Below are 20,462 nucleotides of genomic sequence, written 5' to 3'. Positions count from 1 at the left end.
ACATGGCTTGTTTTAATTATTTTTTGTGCCTAGAAACTAAGACTATTTCTTGAAAATCACAAGCAAAACTTGCATGATTTGAGGTTAGTGCCCCTTTTCTCCCATCCCCTCTAATTAAGTATGACAAGAGGGGTACCTTTTGAATTAATTATTTTTAGAAGTTAAATACTTCCCCAATAGGTTAAAAGCACAGTTAATGGAAGTTGATGTCTCGGTGCAGAAATTATTTGCCCCCCCGTATGGAAGCCATGTGTTGACTGCTAGGTTTCCTTTTGGGATAAAATTATTTTGCCTTCTGGGTAGAGAATAAGACAGAGAGTCATGAATCAGGTCTGCCTCTCTTAGTATTTGTCTTTTTTGGTGGTGGTGACCAACCCATCACAGTTTAAGGGAGGAAACGGTGGCATGGCTTTTGGCCCAGAAAGGCAACTTGGAATTTTTCATACCCTATAAGAAGGACAGGGACAAGTTGGGTAGGACAACCTTAACTCCTGACGGGCAAGTGCTTTTTCACTCCTTGGAAAGTCTGTGTGGCAAGGAATGCACAGCTTACATCCGGTCAGTCTGTGGTAGGGCTTGGGACCCACCATCCCATTGTCACTATACCATCTGCCTAGCTCGAGAGAGTATGTAATCTGTAGCGCACGCACTCACGTGGGTGCTTGCCACATTTCTATCCCCTTCCAAGTGCCAGGAGCCCAGCATGTTGCCTGTGGAAGATTCGCTGAGATTTAACACATATTTTTATATGACATAGCTGCCAAAAAGAGAAAATGGCTTTAACCAGCAAAGTAAAAAAAAAAAAAAAGACAAAAAAAAAAACACCTGATGTTTTGCACAGTATAGATCCAAATATCAACATTTTTATGGACAGTTGAATTTAAATGCTGAGCTATTTAAATTGTAATATTAAAAATAATACAACTACTTGATAATCTTAGAAAATGGGAAAGTGGTCCATGATTCCATTACCAAAATACAACATTTTCTTCTAGTTTTCTTTTTTCTTTTTTTAAAAGATTTTTATTTATTTATTCATGAGAGACACAGAGAGAGGCAAAGAGGGAGAAACAGGTTTCCCACTGAGCAGGGAGCCTGATGCAGGACTTGATCTGAGGGCCCTGGGATCATGACCTGAGCCAAAGGCAGATGCTCAACTGAGTGAACCACCCAGGCACCCTACTCTTCTTTTCTAGTACCTATTTTTTTCCGTAGTAGTATCATGGTGTAGTACATATTTTTCTTCTTAGCATTCTCAAGAACTTTCTACATTGATTCACAGCTTTCATTTGTAATGTCCTTTAATACCATTCTTTACTTGACCATCCCCTGTTATAAGAGACCTAGATTGTTTCCAGTTCATTTTGTCATTAGTATAAAAGCCACTACAGGTAGTAACCCTTCAAGTTGTTTGGCTTTTTGTTGCCAGCATAAACCAAAGGTTCCAGGCACTGTTTAAACTAAGGCTCGTCTCTGAAGTGCATGTATTTCCAATTAATTACTGTGATGTCATAGTGGCCTTAAAGTGACCAGTAATTGATTTTTTAAATAATGTTTCCTAGACTGTGACATCTCTCCTTAAAGTTTAGAAAAGTCTTCAAAGCAGAAACTCAAGGTACTTTCTCTTTGTATTCGTACAGCCTCATTTACTTAGGCCTCCAATGTGTGCTGGGACAGAACTGAAATAGAAATTGATTTTGAGACTCTGGCCCTTTTGACGTCATTCAGAGAGAAGCAGCTTGAGGAAACCTCAGACTGTCTGTGGCCTGTAGTCAGCCCTCTTCCAGCATGCTGACAGAGAACTTGCGAAACTGTTTGCATGTCCACAGAAATTATATAAAGACCTCGATGCCATGTCTTGATAGAGATTGACATTGTAATGACTGGGGTCAAGCTAGGAGGGGGCTGTCGGCCTACTGAACCTCTCTCTCAGGAGCCGTCCCCACATCACCCGGGGAAACACAATGGGATTGTAACTGGGTGTTAATAGAATCTGTTATGAGAATGGCACAGCTTTATCTTCAGGGAACGAGCTCGCGAGCTGCAGGTGGCTAATGTCCACTTCTAACCAGATCAGGTCTAATAAACATGCAGGCTGACCGGGATAGAAGGGAGATGAGCTCCCGAAGTTTTTTTTACAGCAGCGGGTGCACTATTTCATATTCGAGCAGGGCTGCTGTGTCACTGGGGAGAAAGAGGAACAAGGGGGAACATGCTGATTTTATTTGAAAAACAAAACAAAACACTTTATAGGACTCCTTAGCTTGAGCTCACAAAGGAAGTTTTAGAATTCCAGAGCAGTTTGTTTGGGGGGGGGGGAGTAATAAAAGTTCCCTGCTCCACGCAAAGGGAGAGAATAGTGGCTTCTGAAACCAGAGTTGTCACCTCTGCAACCTCGTTACAATTCACCATGTGTTCCGCACTGAAGGGAGAGGGAGGACTGTGGTCAGACGAGGACGCTAACGCCTCATGGGCCACTCTGTGTTTGCCTCTCGGTTCCCAGTGAGAGAGACGAGTCGGGTGGCCTTGCCCTGTGTGCTCATCCCCTCACGCGGCCGTGCAGTGGCGCAACTGACAACCTTTCTACAAGGGGGTTAGTGGCAGACTGAGAGCATTTCCAAGAGAGTGCGTGGTCGTGGAGAAGAGAGTGTTGTTTTCAGGTCAGGCGGACTAACAAAAAGACGGGGAATGGGTGTTTGCAGCGGCATCTGCGTCTTGGTTTGCCTCTAGCGGAAGGTGGAGCAGAGAGCGGCTCTTTCCTAACTAAGCACAGAACCCGGCCAGTGGCTGCGGGTCGGAGGTGGGAATGGGGAAGGGATGGCCATACCAAGTAAGCATCTGTAAGTATCACGTCGCGCCTCCACTCACCCCATCTGCAGAACGCATGTGAACTGTTAATACAGAGAGGGTAACCAGGAAGCAGAAATGGAAAATGATGGAGAATAAAGAGTCGGGAGGCACTTGAGACCCTGAGCCATTAGTTGAGGACTCCTGTTGGGAGTGTTCAGGTAGGAGCCCGTCACACTGGGCGGTCGGAAACCTGTGATACGGGGTTCCTTGAGGGGCCGGGAGATGGGAAGTGGGCCGTGGGGGAACCGGTCTGGAACGCTACAGCACCAAGTTAATCGGCGGCGAGTCCATCACATTAAATATCCAGCCGTCATGTATTACCTTTCAAGTGAAAATGAATAACTCCCATTAAGAGCAAAATGGGTTTGAAGTCGATTCGAGACAGATTAAAGTACTGTTATGAATGTGTGTGTTGGGAGGAGGAGGGGTCTGTGTATAAAATGCTTGTCCTTGTACTTTTTAAATAATAGATGCCCTTCAAACTTATGTAGACCAGGTTACCAAGATACTGGGGTGTAAAGGTCACAATATGTGCATTCTGGGAAGAGCATCAACTTCCTGGAATATTTCCTGCATTTAGCAATTTTTTTTTCAAAATTATTTGTGGCCTTATGATTTTAATGAATAAAATTGATTTTCTAAAATTGTTTATTAAAGCACACATCTATAATGACAGCATCTTGGTATCCATGTCAGAACAGATTTCAAAGCTGAGCATAAAGTGGAAACACAGTCTAGGTAACTAGACCGGCTGAGACAGGCAGCAGTTTTATGAAAGAGCAAAAATTAGGCTTTCTAAAGCTTTCTAAACCAGTGACCTCAGTACCTTGTCAAATTATTTTTCATCGAGGGGATGGGCATGGATTTCTCACTACCATCTTCCGGATTTTAGTAATCATTTTTAGCAAAATTATGAAAAATGAAGTTGTGTGTCCAAAACACACGAGAGAACCAACCTTTGAATACTGACTAGGTTTTGGAATGACCAAATCCAACCATGTTGGGATTTGTGTTTACAATGGAGAGACCCCCCCCCCCTCCGCCCGCCACCCTCCGTTAAACCCTTTACCCAGTGGTTTTCTTGACAAAATCTTCCAGATCCTTTTCCATGCTTCAGAGGACTCCTCCTACCCACACTCTTCACTACTTAAGTCTCATGTGACTCTCCTCATTACGTTTCTTTTTTGTTTGTTGGTTGGTTGGTTTTTGTTTTTGTTGAGGTTTTTTTGGTAGAATGGGGTGTGGTTTGGGCAAGCAGATAGGGGACTTTCCTCCTTACCGCCCACTCTGAATAAATGCTTATGCCTGGAGCATTGGCTAGATTTTAAGTTGGATTCATGCCCTAACTCCATTCTTCAATTACTTTTTCCCCTGAAAGCAGGTTGCTAAACCCAAACTTGACTTTTTCCCCAAGTATTTGTATGTAGATCCACGTGAACCTTTCTCAGGTCACACTTATTTTGTCTCCTATGACATGCTGTGCCGTGATTCCAAGCCCTGGGACAGTCAGGTTGGGAGCACAGAGTTGATTACATCTGTGGAAGCAGAATGTGTCGGTTCTGGAGTTGTGTGGTAGTTGGCAAAGCAACTGGTCAGACTCTCCCCGCCACTTAGGCCCCCCATCGGCCAGCTGAGTGTGTCCTGATTGGGGGAAGTCAGTACTCTGAATTTAGCTTAATCCACTTCCGAGCATTTCAGTCCATTTCTTTATCTTTTTTCCTTAGTGTTCAGTTGTTAAAGTAGTGACAGAAATTCATGGGGGAAAAGGAACACTTGCTTCTTTTCCAGCGTGCTTGATAAGTCAGTCCGGATGCTCATCCTACTTGAATTTTGGTGTTTCGAGAAAATCCTGTGCTATAAATGAATGTTGATTTTCACCCAGCACCAACCCTCTGGGAGCTGGCCTGGTCTGGCTGCTATATCGTGTCTTCTGCTTTTTCTTCCAGCGTCGTCCAGCCAAGCAGAGAAGGAGCTGACAGATTCTCCTGCAACCTCCAAACGCATCTCCTTCACAGGTAGCTCGGAATCTCCTCTCTCTTCAAAGCGACCTAAAACGTCAGAGGAGACCAAACCAGAGCAGGTGAGACTGGAAGGGGCTCTGCGGGGAGGGGGGGGGCGTTTTAGACACCAGCGGGGGAGCACACTCTCGGGTGGGCGGGCTTGGGGCAGACCCAGGCACTGGTGGGAACCGGATATTCAGCCAGAGGGGTGGGCGTGTTCCCCCACAGATGTACCAGTGCCCCTACTGCAAGTACAGCAACGCCGACGTCAACCGGCTCCGGGTGCACGCCATGACGCAGCACTCCGTGCAGCCCATGCTGCGCTGCCCCCTGTGCCAGGACATGCTCAACAACAAGATCCACCTCCAGCTGCACCTCACCCACCTCCACAGCGTGGCGCCTGACTGCGTGGAGAAGCTCATCATGACGGTAAGGCAGAAGGCAGCGAGACCTGGGGCGTCGCTTTCCCCAGAGGGCAAAGGTGATGTAGGAACTTGGACAAGATTGGATGAGATGTTGTTGGATGAGAAAGCCAGCGTAGCGTTGGAAATGTCAAAAATGACCCTAGTTCTCCGACCTTGGTTCTCCTGTCCCTGCCTGCGGCTTGGCGTGACCACGGGGTGACTGTGGCCCAGAGCACTGAAGGTGTTTGTGTTCTCCGCCTTCCCTTGTCAGCACCCCTCCCGGGCTGGTGCAGAGGTCTAGGTGAATTAACCGTTCCCATGAAGAAATTGTTCTTACGACTCTCCAAACCTTTAGTAAGTCGGTCACGTTCTAGGTTGCTCTTAGGCTCATTTCACCCTCACAGCAGCCTTGTTCCAAAGAGTAAGAGTCTGACGTGTTTACGTTAACAGCACAGGACACTCAGAAAAGTTAGCCGACTTGATGCCACTTGTAAGTGGCAGAGTTGGAACTTGAGCCCGTATTTTCCAACGCTACAAATGTGACCCTGTGATGGAGTTTCTCAAGTGGCTGCTTTGATGCTCAGAACAGGAAGATGGCCACGTGTTGATTCATGGACGAGAGCTTTGCATTTTGAACGTGGTGTTGCTGCAGCTACAGGGTTAAAAGCCTGGCTCTGAGTGACCTACTGTAACATGGCCCAAAAGTTCAGTGTAAAGATTTAAATCCAATTGTAATGTGAAAATTTTTCAAAATACTACAGATCATACTAATATCCTGCTTTTCTCTCTGTGGTGGGACTGCTGTGCGAGCCCTTTCCCGATCGCTAGAGGAAAAACCAAAGAGAATTATTCTCACCTCTAACATATTTCAGTAGTGGAGTAACAAGAAGTTAATTTGATTGCCTTTCTGTCTGAAGAGTCCCAGAGAGGTATTCTTCCTAGAGAATTTGACGTTATAATGTGCAGGTCACAGGCATATAACCTCTCGGCATTTCCTATCCCATTTGGTTATGCAAGGTGGATGCATAACGTTCTAAGTGATGTTTAGTCGTGAGGAACGTATAATTGATAATGCATCAAGAGAACTTTAGCAGGCAATAGGGAACCTGAAGGTGACCTAGCATAAGTTTCATTTCAGAGATCTTTCAAGTATAAATTCACTTTCCATGGGTATTTTCAGATAAACTGGTGAACATTGTGAAAAGACCCATCTTCTTGGAATGGGTGGGTTTCTGTGTTACAGATATTGGCATTCTTACCAACCTTGGAAATAACAAGGGGAATTTCTCAGGCCTCATCACCCTTCCCACTGATGGCGTGGAACCATAGGAGCCTGAAGGAACAGAAGGAGATGTGGGAAAACATTTTTAAGACTTAATGACATTTTCTTTTGTTCAGCTGGTTATTTCTCCTGTTTAAGACGAATCTGGTTTACGAAATGTGAGCTATAGTAATCTGTATGACCAGTTTACATTAAACAGTAGGTTTCATTTATATATCACTAGGGACTCGAATATAAATTATATTTCAAATATCCATTGTTTGTCATGTTTTTAGAGCAGCAAAAGTAAGGTACATTTCAAGTAGTGAATCAGGTGGTCATTATGAATCTTCATTTACCAACAGAGTCTTAAAGGACAAGATGGTACTACTGTGCTTCTGGGGAACCAATCCCTAGGTTTTCTGGATGTCACTCACTAGCATCTTTTCAAGTAGTGATTCTTAACCTTTTTGCAGACTCAGATGAAAGTGATTCCATAGCCTTACTGGGTTATTCTATGCACAGTAGGACACCCACTGTTAAGATTACCAGAGGATTCTGCGCATACAAAACTGTGTACAATGCCAGGGAGCATAAGAAGACTGGAAAATTCATAAATGAAACCAGGGTAATAAACCCTCTTCCTGACAACATAATTATGCAGGGGGAATGAGATCCCTAAAGGGGTTGCACTTGGCATCTTGTACTGAAAATCCTGTGCCCCCGATATACCCACAGCAGATAATGGAGATGTTGTCTACAGAAATGGAGATCTTTTTTTGAAAAGTTTTTAATTTTAATTCCGGTAGAGTTAACAGTGTTATATTAGTTTCAGGTGTACAATACAGCGGTCCAACAATTCTATAAGTTACTCGGTGCTCATCATGAGAAGTGTATTCCTGGTCCCCTCCACCTATTTCCCCCATCCCTCCACCACCTCCCCTCTGGTAACCATTATTTTGGTCTCTATAGTTAAGGGTCTTTTTCTTGGATTGCATCCCTCTCTTTTTCCCGCCTTTGTTCATCTGTTCTGTTTCTTAAATTCCACATATGTGTGAAATCATATGGTATTTTGTCTTTCTCTGACTTATTTCACTTAAGCATTACACTGTCCAGATCCATCCATGTTGCTGCAAGTGGCAAGATTTCATCCTTTTTTTTTTTTTTTTTTGGCTGAATAACACTCCGTTGTGTATCTATGCCCTACCACATCATCTTTATCCATTCGTCTATTGATGGACGCTTGGGCTGCTTCCATAGTCTGACTATTCTGAATAATGCTTCAGTAAACAGAGGGGTGCGTATATGTAGCCTTTCAAATTGGCGTTTTTGTACTCTTTGGGCAAACACCTAGCAGTGGGATTGCTGGATCAGAGGGTAGTTGTATTTTTAACTTTTTGAGGAACCTCCGTACTGTTTTCCACTTTGGCTGTACCAGTTTGCATTCCCACCAACAGTGCACAAGGGTTCCTTTTCTTCACATCCTCACAAACCCTTGCTTTTTCTTATGTTTTTGGTGACTGACAAGTGTGAGATGGTATCTCATTGTGGTTCTGATTCACGTTTTCCTGATGATGAGTGACGTTGAGCATCTTTTCATATGTCTGTTGGCCATCTGTATGTCTTTGGAGAAATGTCTGTGTAGGCCTTCTGCCCACTTTTTATTTTTAAAGATTGAAACAAAATTTTTTATTATGTTAGTCACCATACAGTACATCATTAGTTTTTGATGCAGCGTTCCATGATTCATTGTTTGCTTATAACACCCAGTGCTCCATGCAATACATGCCCTCCTTAATACCCATCACCAGGGTAACACAAACCCCCACCACTCTCACCTCTAAAACCCCAGTGTGTTTCCCAGAGTCCCTAGTCTTTCATGGTTTGTCTCCCACTCTTGATCTTTCCCCCTTCATTTTTCCCTTCCTTCTCCTAATGTCCTCCCTGCTATTCCTTATGTTCCACAAATAAGTGAAACCATATGATAATTGTCTTTCTCTGCTTACTTATTTCACTCAGCATAATCTCCTCCATTTTCATCCATATTGAAGCAAATGTTGGGTATCTGTCCTTTCTGATGGCTGAGTAATATTCCATTGTATATATGAACCACCTCTTTATCCATTTGTCTGTTGAAGGGCATCTTGGCTCCTTCCACAGTTTGGCTGACATGGACACCGCTGGTATGAACATTTGGGTGTGTGTGGCCCTTCTTTTCACTACCTCTGTATCTTTGTGGTAAATACCCAGTGGTGCAATTGCTGGGTCATAGGGTAGCTCTATTTTTAACTTTTTGAGGAATCTACGCTGTTTTCCAAAGTGGCTGTACCAACTTGCATTCCTACCACCAGTGTAAGAGAGTCCCCCTTTCTCCACAACCTCTCCAACATTTGTTGTTTCTTGCCTTGTCAATTTTTGCCATTCTAACTGGTATAAGGTATGGTATCTCAGTGTGGTTTTGATTTGAATTTCCCTGATGGCTAATGATGAACATTTTTTCATGTGTCTATTAGCCATTTATTTGTATGTCTTCTTTGGAGAAGTGTCTGGAACACAGCAAGGATGCCCACTCTCGCCACTATTGTTCAGCATAGTACTAGAAGTCCTAGCAACAGCAATCAGACAAGAAAAAGAAATAAAAAGTATTCAAATTGGCAAAGAAGAGGTCAAACTCTCTTCACAGATGACATGATACTTTATGTGGAAAACCCACAAGACTCCACCCCCAAATTACTAGAAATTATACAACAATTCAGTAATGTGGCGGGATACAAAATCAATTGCTTTCCTCTACACTAACAATGTAACTGTAGAAAGAGAAATTAGGAAATCAATTTAATTTAAAATAGCACCCAAAACCTTAAGATACTTTTGAATAAACCTAACCAAAGAGGTAAAGGATCTATACTCTAGAAACTACAGAACACTTAAGAAAGAAATTGAAGAAGACACAAAAAGATGGAAAAACATTCCATGCTTACGGATCAGAAGAATAAATATTGTTAAGATGTCTCTGCTGCCCAGAGCAATCTATACTTTCAGCGCCATCCTGATCAAAGTACCAATGGCATTTTTCAAAGTGCTGGAGCAGACAGTCCCAAAATTTGTATGGAACCAGAAAAGACCCCAAATCGCCAAGGAAATGTTGAAAAAGAAAAAGCTGAGGGCTTCACGTTTCCTGATTTCAAGCTATATTACAAAGCTGTGATCACCAAGACAGCATGGTGTTGGCACAAAAACACATAGATCAATGGAACAGAATAGAGAGCCCAGATATGGACCCTCAACTCTGTGGTCAACTAATCTTCAACAAATCAGGAAAAAATATCCAGTGGAAAAAAAAGACAGTCTCTTCAATAAATGGTGCTGGGAAAACTGGACACCTAATATACAGAAGAATGAAACTCGACCATTCTCTTAACACCATACAAAAAAATAAACTCTAAATGGATGAAAGACCTCAGTGTGAGACAGGAATCCATCAAAATCCTAGAGGAGAACATAGGCAGTAACCTGGCCACAGCAACTTCTTTCAAGACACGTCTCCAAAGGCAAAGGAAAGAAAAGCAAAAATGAACTTTTGGGTCTTTCTCAAGATAAAAAGCTTCTGCACAGCAAAGGAAACAGTCAACAAAACAAAGAGGCAACCCACAGAATGGGAGAAGATAATTGCAAATGACCCTACATATAAAGAGCTGGTATCCAAGATCTATAAAGAACTCAAACTCAATACCCAAAAAACAATCAAGTCAAAAAATGGGCAGAAGACATGAACTGCCCATTTTTTAACTGACTTATTTTTTGGGGGGGGGGAGGGGATTTGAGTTGTTCTTTATATATTTTGGGTACTAACCCTTTATTGGATATATCATTTGCAGATATCTTCTCCCATTCAGTAGGTTGTCTTTTGCTGATTGTTTGCTATGTTAGAAGCTTTTTATTTTGATGTAATCCTAATAGTTTATTTTTTCTTTTATTTCCCTTGCCTCAAGAGACATATCTAGAAAAATGTTGCTATACCCAATGTCAGAGAAATTACTGCCTGTGCTCTCTTACAGGATTTAAAAAAAAAAAAAGAAAAAAAGATTGATTTTAGAGTGAGAGAGAGCACAGGTGGGGAGGGGCAGAGAGAGATGGAGGGAGAGAATCTCAAGCAGACTCCCCACTGAGCATGGGGCTTGAGCCATGACTCTGAGATCAAGACCCAAGCCAAAATCAGTGTTGGACACTTAATCAGCTTAGCCACCCAGATGCCCCTGTTTTATAGGATTTTTATGGTTTCGGGTCTCAGACTTATTTATTTTCATCTCTTTTGACTTTATTTTTGTGTATGATATAAGGAAGTGGTCTAGGTTCATTCTTTTGCATATTGCTCTCCAGTTTTCCCAACACCATTTGTTGAAGACTGTCTTTTTCCCTTTATGTATTCTTCCTTGCTTTGTCAAAGATTAATTGACCATATAATCATGGGTTCATTTCTGGGTTTTCTGTTCTTTCTCATTGATGTGTCTTTTTGTGTGTGTGCCAGTACCATACCGTTTTGATTACTACAACTTTGTTGTATAACTTGAAGTCTGGAATTAAGATACCTCCAGTACTTATTTTTCAAAATTGCTTTGACAATTCAGGGTTTTCTATGGTTCCATACAAATTTTAGGATTTTTTGTTTCTAGTTTTGTGGAAAATTCTGTTGGTATGTTGATAGGGATTGCATTAAATGTGTAGGTAACTTTGAGTCATGTAGATATTTTAAAAGTTTTGTTCTTCCATTTCATGAGCATGGAATGTCTTTTCATTTCTTTGTGTTGTCTTCAATTCTTTTATCATTGGTTTTTGGTTTTTTTTTTTAAGATTTTTTTTTTTTAATTTATTTGTTAGAGAATACAAGCAGGGAGAGCAGCAGACACAGGAAAAAGCAGGCTTCCTGCTGAGCAAGGAGCCCAATGTGGGGCTCCCCGGGACCATGATCCTGGGACCCTGGAATCATGACTCAAGCCAAAGGCAGATGCTTAATCGACTGAGCCACCCAGGCATCCTATCAGTGTTTTATAGTTTTCTGAGTACAGGCCTTTCACCTCTGTGGTTAAGTTTATTTCTGGGGTACTTAATTATTTTTGGTGCAATTGTAAATGGGATTGCTTTCGTAATTAGAAATGTAGGTGTTTCTGAAAAGTGAGCAAATTGTGGGAAATGTATTGAGTATTGGAAGTCACTTTGCTAGCAACAAGAGGAAGTTAATGGATTCAGAAACAAAGTTGAAAGTTATGAGAAATGTAATCATATAAGGGTTTCACTCTTTACTTAAAAGTATATGTAAGGATGATTTGGTACTTTGTACGTGAGAAGATGGGAGTTACTGCATGGCTGTCAGTATTGAATTGGTTTTTCAAGCTATGAGGACGGTTTTCCTTGAGATGATGAAACATTTCCACCTTGATCCTTTAGTTCTGTGGGAAAAGATGAGCAACCAGGTTTGGAGGGGAATTTGTGGCTGTAGCTTAGGGTTGGCATTTGCCCTGTGAATCAAAACATTTGCCAATGTTCTTTTGGAAAGTTTGGTATTAAAGTGGAATTTCCAACTGTTTTACAACTAAGTGATTATAGTAATCCTGTGGTTAAAAATCATGCCTCTGGAGGGTATTTTAACTGTAATTTTATTAGAAAATTGGCCATAGGAAAGTATTGGTTGGGCTTTCTGACTATATATCTGTTTGTTCCTGGTTAACTGGAGCAGGAAACTCTGAAAACTGCATGATGCAAAATGCCCCTCAAATCAGAGCTCCATTTTTAAAAACATATCATTAAGGAATAGCCAGTGTACGGTCATTCATCCTCCAAGAGGAGAAAGTTGCATCTGCTTCATCCCTGAGTGGCCAGGATGAATGGCAGTGAGAGGAGTGACTCTCCTTCCTTGCCAAATGGTTTGACTGTCAGCTGCGGTCGGCTGCAGAATCGGAAAAGCCAGCAAAATCCACCCAATAGACAATTCTTGGTAGACGTCGGATATGTCCAGGGTATTGAAAGCTATAAATTCTGATAAACATTTGCTGCTGTCTGGGTCCAAGGTCGCAGGATTTGGCTTGAATTGGGTTTCAGTCCTTCTAAAAGTAAATTTCGCCCTGATAAATGGAAATAGATTACTTTCTACACAATGTCTTTCCGTTCAGTTGTAAATGGAGAGTGTTTTGAGGAGGCTTCATTTAATAATACCTTATCAGACAGCTTTCAGGAACCTGCAGTGTCTAATATGTCTGTTGCTATGGTAACAGCTGCTTGCTTATGCTCTGCATCTCATATCTGTGTCTTCCATGGGCCCCCTTCTCTTTACCGATGAAGGGGCTTGAAAAATACTCTCCACTGGGAACAGTTGCAGCTCTGGTCCTCCACTGTGGAAACTGCACCCACAGCACTTCATTCTGCTTGGCCTATTGGAAACAGACCTCCAAAGAGTGTCTTTATACACGTCATATGAAAGAAGGAAATCTATAAAGCCTAAGACAAGTGCCCCTCCAGACCTGCCCGAGCAGGCTGCCCCCAGTGTCGGCTCCATAGAACTCTTGCCTACTTACAGAGAAGTTAACAGATTTTAAGCTGGTGGTAGGGATGTAGGAGCTGCTTTTCTGTGCCTTCATATTCCCATTCTTGTGGGGAAGAAGGGGTGAGGGTGGGTAGCGGTGGGGGGGGGGCTGGTTTCTGGCCTCTACATGAGAATGGGAAGGGCCACCTACCAAGCATTTCAATACTCTTAAATTATTCTAATTGATCACTGTCCTTCTAAGTGACAGGACACACCACTGGGCTCTTGGAGCATTAATAGGAGGAAATTGTTTTTGTTCCTCGGTCACTTAACAAAATATAACCTCATACTGGAGATGGAGGTGGGGTCCTCAGCAGCCCAGGAACACCTTTTTCTCTAGCCCTTCATCTTTTCTCCCTTTGTTAGTTCTTAATTATCCCTTATTTGTTGTACATGCACAGATTTCCCTTCTCTGCTCTTGGCCCTGCACCCTGCACTGGCTGCGGCTTTCTTCTCCCTCTCTCCATCCATCTCTCTCCCTTGCCCTGCCCCCACTCAGAAGCAATAGTTTGTCTCCTGTGATTTCTTTCTGTCATTGTCTGTGTCTCCCTGTGCTCCTGTGCCTCTGCGTCTCTGAGTTTCTGGGACAGGCTGGCTGGCTGGCCCCCCCTAACTGGGGCAGCGGGTGACCACCAGCCCTGGGGCTTTTGCACCTGCGTGAGTACCAGCTCTCTCACTTTGTCTCTATCTCAGAGGAAGGTAATGAAAATAATCGGGCTTCATTAATTCCAAACCCTGTGAGATGATAGCCATTTGGAGCCTGTTTGCCAATTAGATGGTCTAAATTAGAAGTGACCTTGGTATACTGCCACTGCTTGCCTCTCTGAGTCTAATGAAGCTTTTCTCTCCAATCCATTCTACTTCCCCACTCTCTTTGCTGTTGCCCTGTGTGTGTGTGTGTGTGTGTGTGTGTGTGTGTGTGTGTGTTAACTGTTCTTGTGTTTCCCATTCTCTCACTCACCTCCTTTCTTGGGTCTTTCTCATTCTTAGTTTTTAAACTCAGGTTAGGAATATGTTGGTTTCTGGCCCACAAGAATGTGAACGTGGCCCTGAAGTTTTTCCTCATGAGTTTTACATTTAAAAGAGAAAGAAAGAAAGAAAAAAGGATGTTAGGAAGGAAACAAGAGCGAGGAACTAGGCCATCTAACCTCTTGTGGTCCAGTGCCCAGGCTGGCACATTTGCAAGGTAGTAAAGCAAGAGAAAATGGCCGAGGCCCTGCTGCCAAGAGGTCGTCTGGTTTGCTGGCTGCAGAAGTCCAGAGACCCGCTGGCAGGCCTAGTGGCTGACTAGGTGCAGAAGGGAGCAACCCGACTTCCGCTGTAGCCTTCAGATGCACCACTAGCTCAAATGCTTAGCTTTGGAAGCAGTGGGTTTTAACTTCATTTTTTGAACCTAACCAATTCCTTATTCACAAGGAGGTAGAGACTGGCCAGATCTGCATCAGGAAGACCTGTGTCTGAGGCTTTTCCTCTTTTTCCTTCCACTTGAGGTTCTTCATTCTATTGATTTTCATTGAAAAGTGAAGGATTTGAGCCTTCCTTGGGAGTCTAGGTTTTGGGTGAATGTATTTTTTCACTTGTAATAAGGAGCCTTTCAGAAAGATACCCTAGTTAGGTGAGCGGTGCCAACTAAGGCTGTAGGGATGAGGGTCTCAGGGAAACTAGATTCAACTCATATTCTAAGAAAATGTCTTTGCTTTCCAGCATGTGGAACACATTGGTTGTATCAGTCTAACCTCAGACAAGGTGGCTTTGAGAGGTGAATTTGCACGGACAGTCCCATGAGAACTTAACAGGCTATACCCCTTGGCTGCTCGAGGCGCTGTGTTTGACCACTCCACATCTGTGGCCTGCGGCAAACAAGAAGTGAGGAAGGCCCTGATAACTCCCGCCTCTTTCACCAAGAAAGAATAAATACCAGCATCCGCTCCCAAATACCGTAATAGGGACCAGACCCACATCCAAGCCTCTGGGTTCATAAGGCGTGTCCTTAGGGCTTTCGGGCCCAGCTCACCTGATAGACGCTTTAAAGGCATCAAATCATAATCCAGAACAATGGTGAACCCAACAGAGGTAGGAACCTAAGTGTTTATGAACCCAGGTCACCTCTGGGTGACTATCTAAAGATAGTTAACTTGAGTCCATGGATTTTCCCCCAGGGGAGCTTGTGATTTCCTGAAATTCTCTGCAGTAGTCTCTGTGTGAAACTATTTCTTTAGGCATCTGTAGCCTTCATCAGATTTTCTGAGGCTATAATCTCTGAAAGGTTAATATTCTGTCTTGTGAGCTTCTTGGGCAGAAGGACTGTGTCTCACTGTATCTTGCAAGTGTGCAGTACAGGGATCCTGTACGATATATAGTGAATGGTGGTCAAATGGATGGGTGAGCAGAGTCACTTGAGGCCCACCCTTCTCAGCACGAAGATATTTTGAAATTGCTTAAGCTTTAAGACCTTCAGTAGCAGTGTGGAACGTTTTATTTCTATTGTTATTTATGAGAACTGCTTAAACTTGAAGATTTCTAGCATCAGAACAGAACTTCACATTTTTCTTGTATATACGAGATCTCTTTACTTGTTAGGAAGATAGCAGAGCTACTGTTCCCTGACTCTCAGCACCCCAGATCAGATGAATGTTTTTTCCTACATGCCCATCAGCCCTGCATACTCGGGGGGGAATCATATATGGTATCTAGAAGATTATCACAGAATTGCCCTTTGACTGCCAAGGCCAATCTTGGAAGACCCAAATTCCGAGGAAACAACGGCTCTAATCAATTGAATTTTCTTACTAGAGCAAGCTTTGTTATACGTTAGGTTAAAAGTCTATTTTTGTTTTTAAAGATTTGAGAGAGAGAGTGTGTGTGCACGTAGGCGGGGTGGGGACATGGGAGAGGGAGAGAGAATCCCAAGCAGACTGTGCACTGAGCCCAACGCGAGACTCAATCCCATGACCCTGAAATCGTGACCTGAGCCCAAACCAAAAGTCTGTTGCACAACTGGCTGTGCCAGGCAGGTGCCCCAAAAGTCTGTTTTAACAGTCTTGGGTCCCCTCGATACACCGAGTACTGGGGACATAAATTTAACATACTGAATGTCCGTGGGTGTACAGATTATTAGAAGAAATCTATAGGGTGGTATAGTGAAATGTAGAAAGTGTACCTGTTTTATTGACTGTGTACTGTCACCTCTCCAAACCTGTAACTTTCTCTTTGGTTTCTGAGCCTGGGATGGAGAAGTGGGAAGAGGGAGAGAGGCGGGAGGGAGGAAAGACTGTTTGCATGCGTGTTTTTCTCTGCAGGGGATGCGGTGCCATCCAGGTGTTTGAGGGCTGCTGAGGTCTGGACGCATCTGGGATGGCGCTGGTTACGCCGCAGTCAGGCCGTGTCCTTTCATAGCCTGGACGCTGCAGTGCACCTAGGGAAAGGGAAGGTCTTCATAGAACTTGTGCTCAGCATACGGGAGTGACTGCCGCTCCCATGACTTTGAGCTATCCATCAGATGCTGTGGCTAAAACAGTCTGAACCTTCCACACCATCTGGTAGCCAGATAGGACTGGAAAACAAGGGGGATGCCAAGGCCAGTGTTGAAGGAATGCTGGCCAACTCTCCTTTTCCTCACGAGGGACCCCCCCTTCACGAGCTGTTGGAAGGACTATATGGCTCTTTACAAAACATCCAAAGTTTGAGTGAGAACCCGTGAAAGCTAGTAGGAGAGGAAGGAATGGACACGGGCACGAGAACTTCAGTGTCTTGAGAGCCGCTGTGGGGCCCTGTGCAGGAAGGAGGCTTCCGTTCTCAACCCCTCTCTGTTGAGAGCCAGCGCAGGTCGGCCCCGCCAGAATATCTAGATCCTCACGATGCCCTTTCCAGATCTTCCTCTTTGCCTCCTTAGAGTTTCATGCACATCAAAATTTTATATACCAAACCTTTTCTTTCCCTCCAGAGAGAATTTGGGTACACTACAGATGAGAGGATGCAGGTAGATAAAAGTAATTACTTAAACACATATGGGGCAAGACTTACAGGTTTGGAGGCCCAGATTAAGATGCAGAGGAGCATGTGAGGTTGATGATTATATTTCGGGAAGAGTTAATTGATGGAAGGTGAAGGCAGACAAAGAACCTCTGCTTACTGCCTTCTTGAATCCCAATCAGGAATTATGATTAAAGTCGCGGTGAGACAACAGAGGGCTGATGAATTGGTGTCTTTTTTTTTTCTTTTTTGCCGTCATTCACACTTGATTGACTTCAACCTTTCAAGTGCAAAAGTCTCTCTTTTCCATTATTATTCATAGCCATCTGAGTTTTTCTAATTAAAGTGTATGAAAACAATTACTGATCCGTCGTACTGAGTCTGTTAGAGGGGATGTCTGCCTTACTGTAATGCGTATAAAAAGCCCACAGTTTTCTATAATGATGTGCAGCTGAGGTGTTAGATAATTTTATTCTTTTTTACTCTGTAGGGTTTTTTTTTTTATTTTTCATGATTCATTTTTCATAATTCCTAAAGATCCCTGGAAAGGACTGATCCTGCAGCTACAACCGAGAAAGGAGGTGGGGGGGAGTCTTTTTTCCTTTCCCTTTCTCCCCCTCTTGCCCCCAACCTCGTGCTCCCCCTTGGCTGAGGACTATAAATTAATCGGTGACCTTTCACTTCTTGGATTCCCGCTGGACTCCCCAACCATACTGGTCAGAAATGCTTTCTATTAAAAAGAAAATGGATGGAATGAGTTTGGCAATCTCTGCTCCATTCCTAACGATTCATCAACAGCTAGCCTTAACCAGCTGCTGACGAGCTTTGTGTGAGGGTGCAGATGTCTCTGAGCGGCAATTCTGTGTCACGTACATTCACCTGCCCTGCACCTGCTCTTCATAAACACTAGCTTTCGCAGAATCCTTCTCCGTAGTGCCTGTTGCTTAATTTTTACACCTATAAGCGTGTGAGTTGCTGAGATGATTCGAATACCCCTAAAAGTATTGAGGAGTTATCGCTTTGGTGTTTACAGAGACCGTTGTCTGGGTTTCCCCTAGCAATGCAGCCTGCCAACCAGTGTTTCTAGGGACCATGTCCTCAGCTATTCTAAGCAAGTCCAGGATCTTAAAAACATTAAAAATTAATAGTAATTTATTTAAACTATTTAATTTTTGAATAGTAAAGTAGGTGTTCCAGTCTCCGTACCAGCAAGTACAGATATTATACCTGAGTTTCATGGGAAAAAATTCCTTCGGGTACGGCTGGAAGCCATGTAGAAAGGTTAGTGTTGTGACTGTACTTCCTCTTCAGTTCATTTCTCAGGCTGTCATCAAACAGGAGACCATTTCTAATTCATTTCGCAAGATCATGCCTACTGCCTTTCTACCCTATAGCAGGCAAAGGAATGTTACTTCTTTTTTTTTTTTTTTTTAAAGATTTTATTTATTTATTTGACAGACAGAGATCACAAGTAGGCAGAGAGGCAGGCAGAGAGAGGAGGAGGCAGGCTCCCCGCTGAGCAGAGAGCCCGATGCGGGGCTCGATCCCAGGACCCTGGGATCATGACCTGAGCCGAAGGCAGAGGCTTTAACCCACTGAGCCACCCAGGTGCCCCGGAATGTTATTTCTTTTTAAATGAACAACCTTTTATCGTTCTGTTGAATTTGAGGGCTGTTTATCATGTTAATGTGGGGCAAATGATAACTTCTTCAGGCAAACTTCTGGCCAGATGTCAGAAGCCTGGAGAAAAATGTCTGAGGATCTAACTTGATCCAGGCTGATTCTGGAATTGCTATAATTGCTATATTAGCAAAAATAGCCATGGTCAAGGTGAGGCTACCCTGGTGTAGAATGCTGTGTAGGGTACCTACCCTGTGTGGTTGGGACACTGGCCAGATGCTCCCTCTGATGGTGGGCATCTGAAGCAAAGACTCTAGCAGAAATCCTGGCTGAAGTGAGTCGTAAGAAATGCTCGTTTGCACTTGATCTAGCTTCTAAAGGGTTACAAAATGTTGTTTCCTGGAGAATCTGCCAGTGTGTCTGCAGTGTGTCTGTGAAGGCTAAGGCCTTCTCTTTGTTCTCTTCTTTTCTTCTTACCCTTTCCTTCGCTCTTATTCCCCTCCTCTTCTTGCCTGAATACATTTTGAAAACAGTACTACAATGCTCCCTGCTTCAAGATTACAGTGTACTTTACTAGGTATGATTTAATTAGGGCCCTTATTATGTTTTCAGCAGCTTAAGGTGGGCCTTTCAACTTATCTACCTAATTGGTTGCACAAGAAGTTTCACAGCCCATGACAAAACATTGTCAGTGATCAAAGTCAAAATTCTGCATAAAGGAAAAATATTAATAATAAGATTATTCTTCAAGTGTGCACTGCTAATTATGTCCAGAATGTAACCGTAGAAACACTTTTGACTGATGTGAGCTTTGTCTAATAAACATGAATCTTCACTGAGCTATGAAAAGTGACACTTCCAGCTTTACACTGGTGAAGGCTAATTTTGCTTATTAAATAATTTTTACACACTTCCCTATTTCGTGTCTCTTTCCTGTCCATTTGACCCTCCTCATTTCTCTGCCTCTTACTCCTCAGGTGACCACCCCTGAGATGGTGATGCCCAGCAGTATGTTCCTGCCAGCAGCTGTTCCAGACCGAGATGGGAACTCCACTTTGGAGGAGGCAGGAAAGCAGCCTGGTTAGTGTCATTCTTGATCCCTACACATGGGAATGAAGTGAAATATTGGGCCAAAATTTTCACTGAGCAGTAGTGCCAAGAATTCTTACAGTCCTCCTAAGGTGAATGTAACTGATCAAGAGATGTGGGGGCACTTTTGTCACCTGCCTTATACTCTGGCTCTTGGCATGTATTTATATACCATTCATATGGTTTAAAGTGGAAAGAAAATACGGTGAGAACCAGCGGGATTTTGGTGGACACATTTCCCCTTAGATTATACTTTTAGGGAGTGAAGAACCAGAGATTGTCAGTAGACCCGTGACTCCCCATTCTCAGCTGTTAAACAATCTCTTAGGACTTAATTATTAGGGACGTTTGGAGCGTGCGAAGGAATTCAGAGCACTGGGTTAGCTGTCTCTCTAACTTTCCTCTGCACAGAGTTCTTCCTTGAGTCTTCTGGGATCGCCTTAGGACTTTACAGAGAGGTACATTTAGAAAGAACATTGTTTTAGACATGTGCTGGTGCCCCACAGTGGTTCCTAGCTAGATGGGTCATTAGACCTCCACTTAGAGGAGGCTGCCCTCCATCTTTGACCTTTTGTCAGCAGCTAAGATTTCAGTTGGGAAGACTTCAGCCCCACTACTGCCCCAACTCCCCCACCCTGTAATTTTTCCATATTAGAAGGTAAACAGCTGACTTTAAAAGGGTCAGAATA

At 43.3% G+C, this 20,462-nt stretch overlaps 1 protein-coding gene across 8 annotated transcripts in view; it reads left to right on the top strand.

The window, feature by feature from the left end:
- The window catches only part of ZFHX3 (zinc finger homeobox 3), a 276,951-nt gene that overhangs the window by 240,572 nt on the left and 15,917 nt on the right, over positions 1–20,462 (top strand). For all 8 annotated transcript variants that reach the window (XM_047712137.1, XM_047712134.1, XM_047712138.1 and 5 more), the window contains 3 exons: positions 4,797–4,930; positions 5,079–5,279; positions 19,662–19,764. In XM_047712137.1, coding sequence (XP_047568093.1) covers positions 4,797–4,930; positions 5,079–5,279; positions 19,662–19,764 — 438 coding nt within the window. The remainder of the gene's footprint in view (positions 1–4,796; positions 4,931–5,078; positions 5,280–19,661; positions 19,765–20,462) is intronic.

The sequence above is a fragment of the Lutra lutra genome, chromosome 17 (genome assembly GCF_902655055.1).
Source record: "Lutra lutra chromosome 17, mLutLut1.2, whole genome shotgun sequence".
In the NCBI taxonomy this organism is placed as follows: Eukaryota; Metazoa; Chordata; class Mammalia; order Carnivora; family Mustelidae; genus Lutra; species Lutra lutra.
The sequence above is the reverse complement of the archived record's forward strand: the minus strand, read 5'-3'. Positions and strand labels throughout refer to the sequence as shown.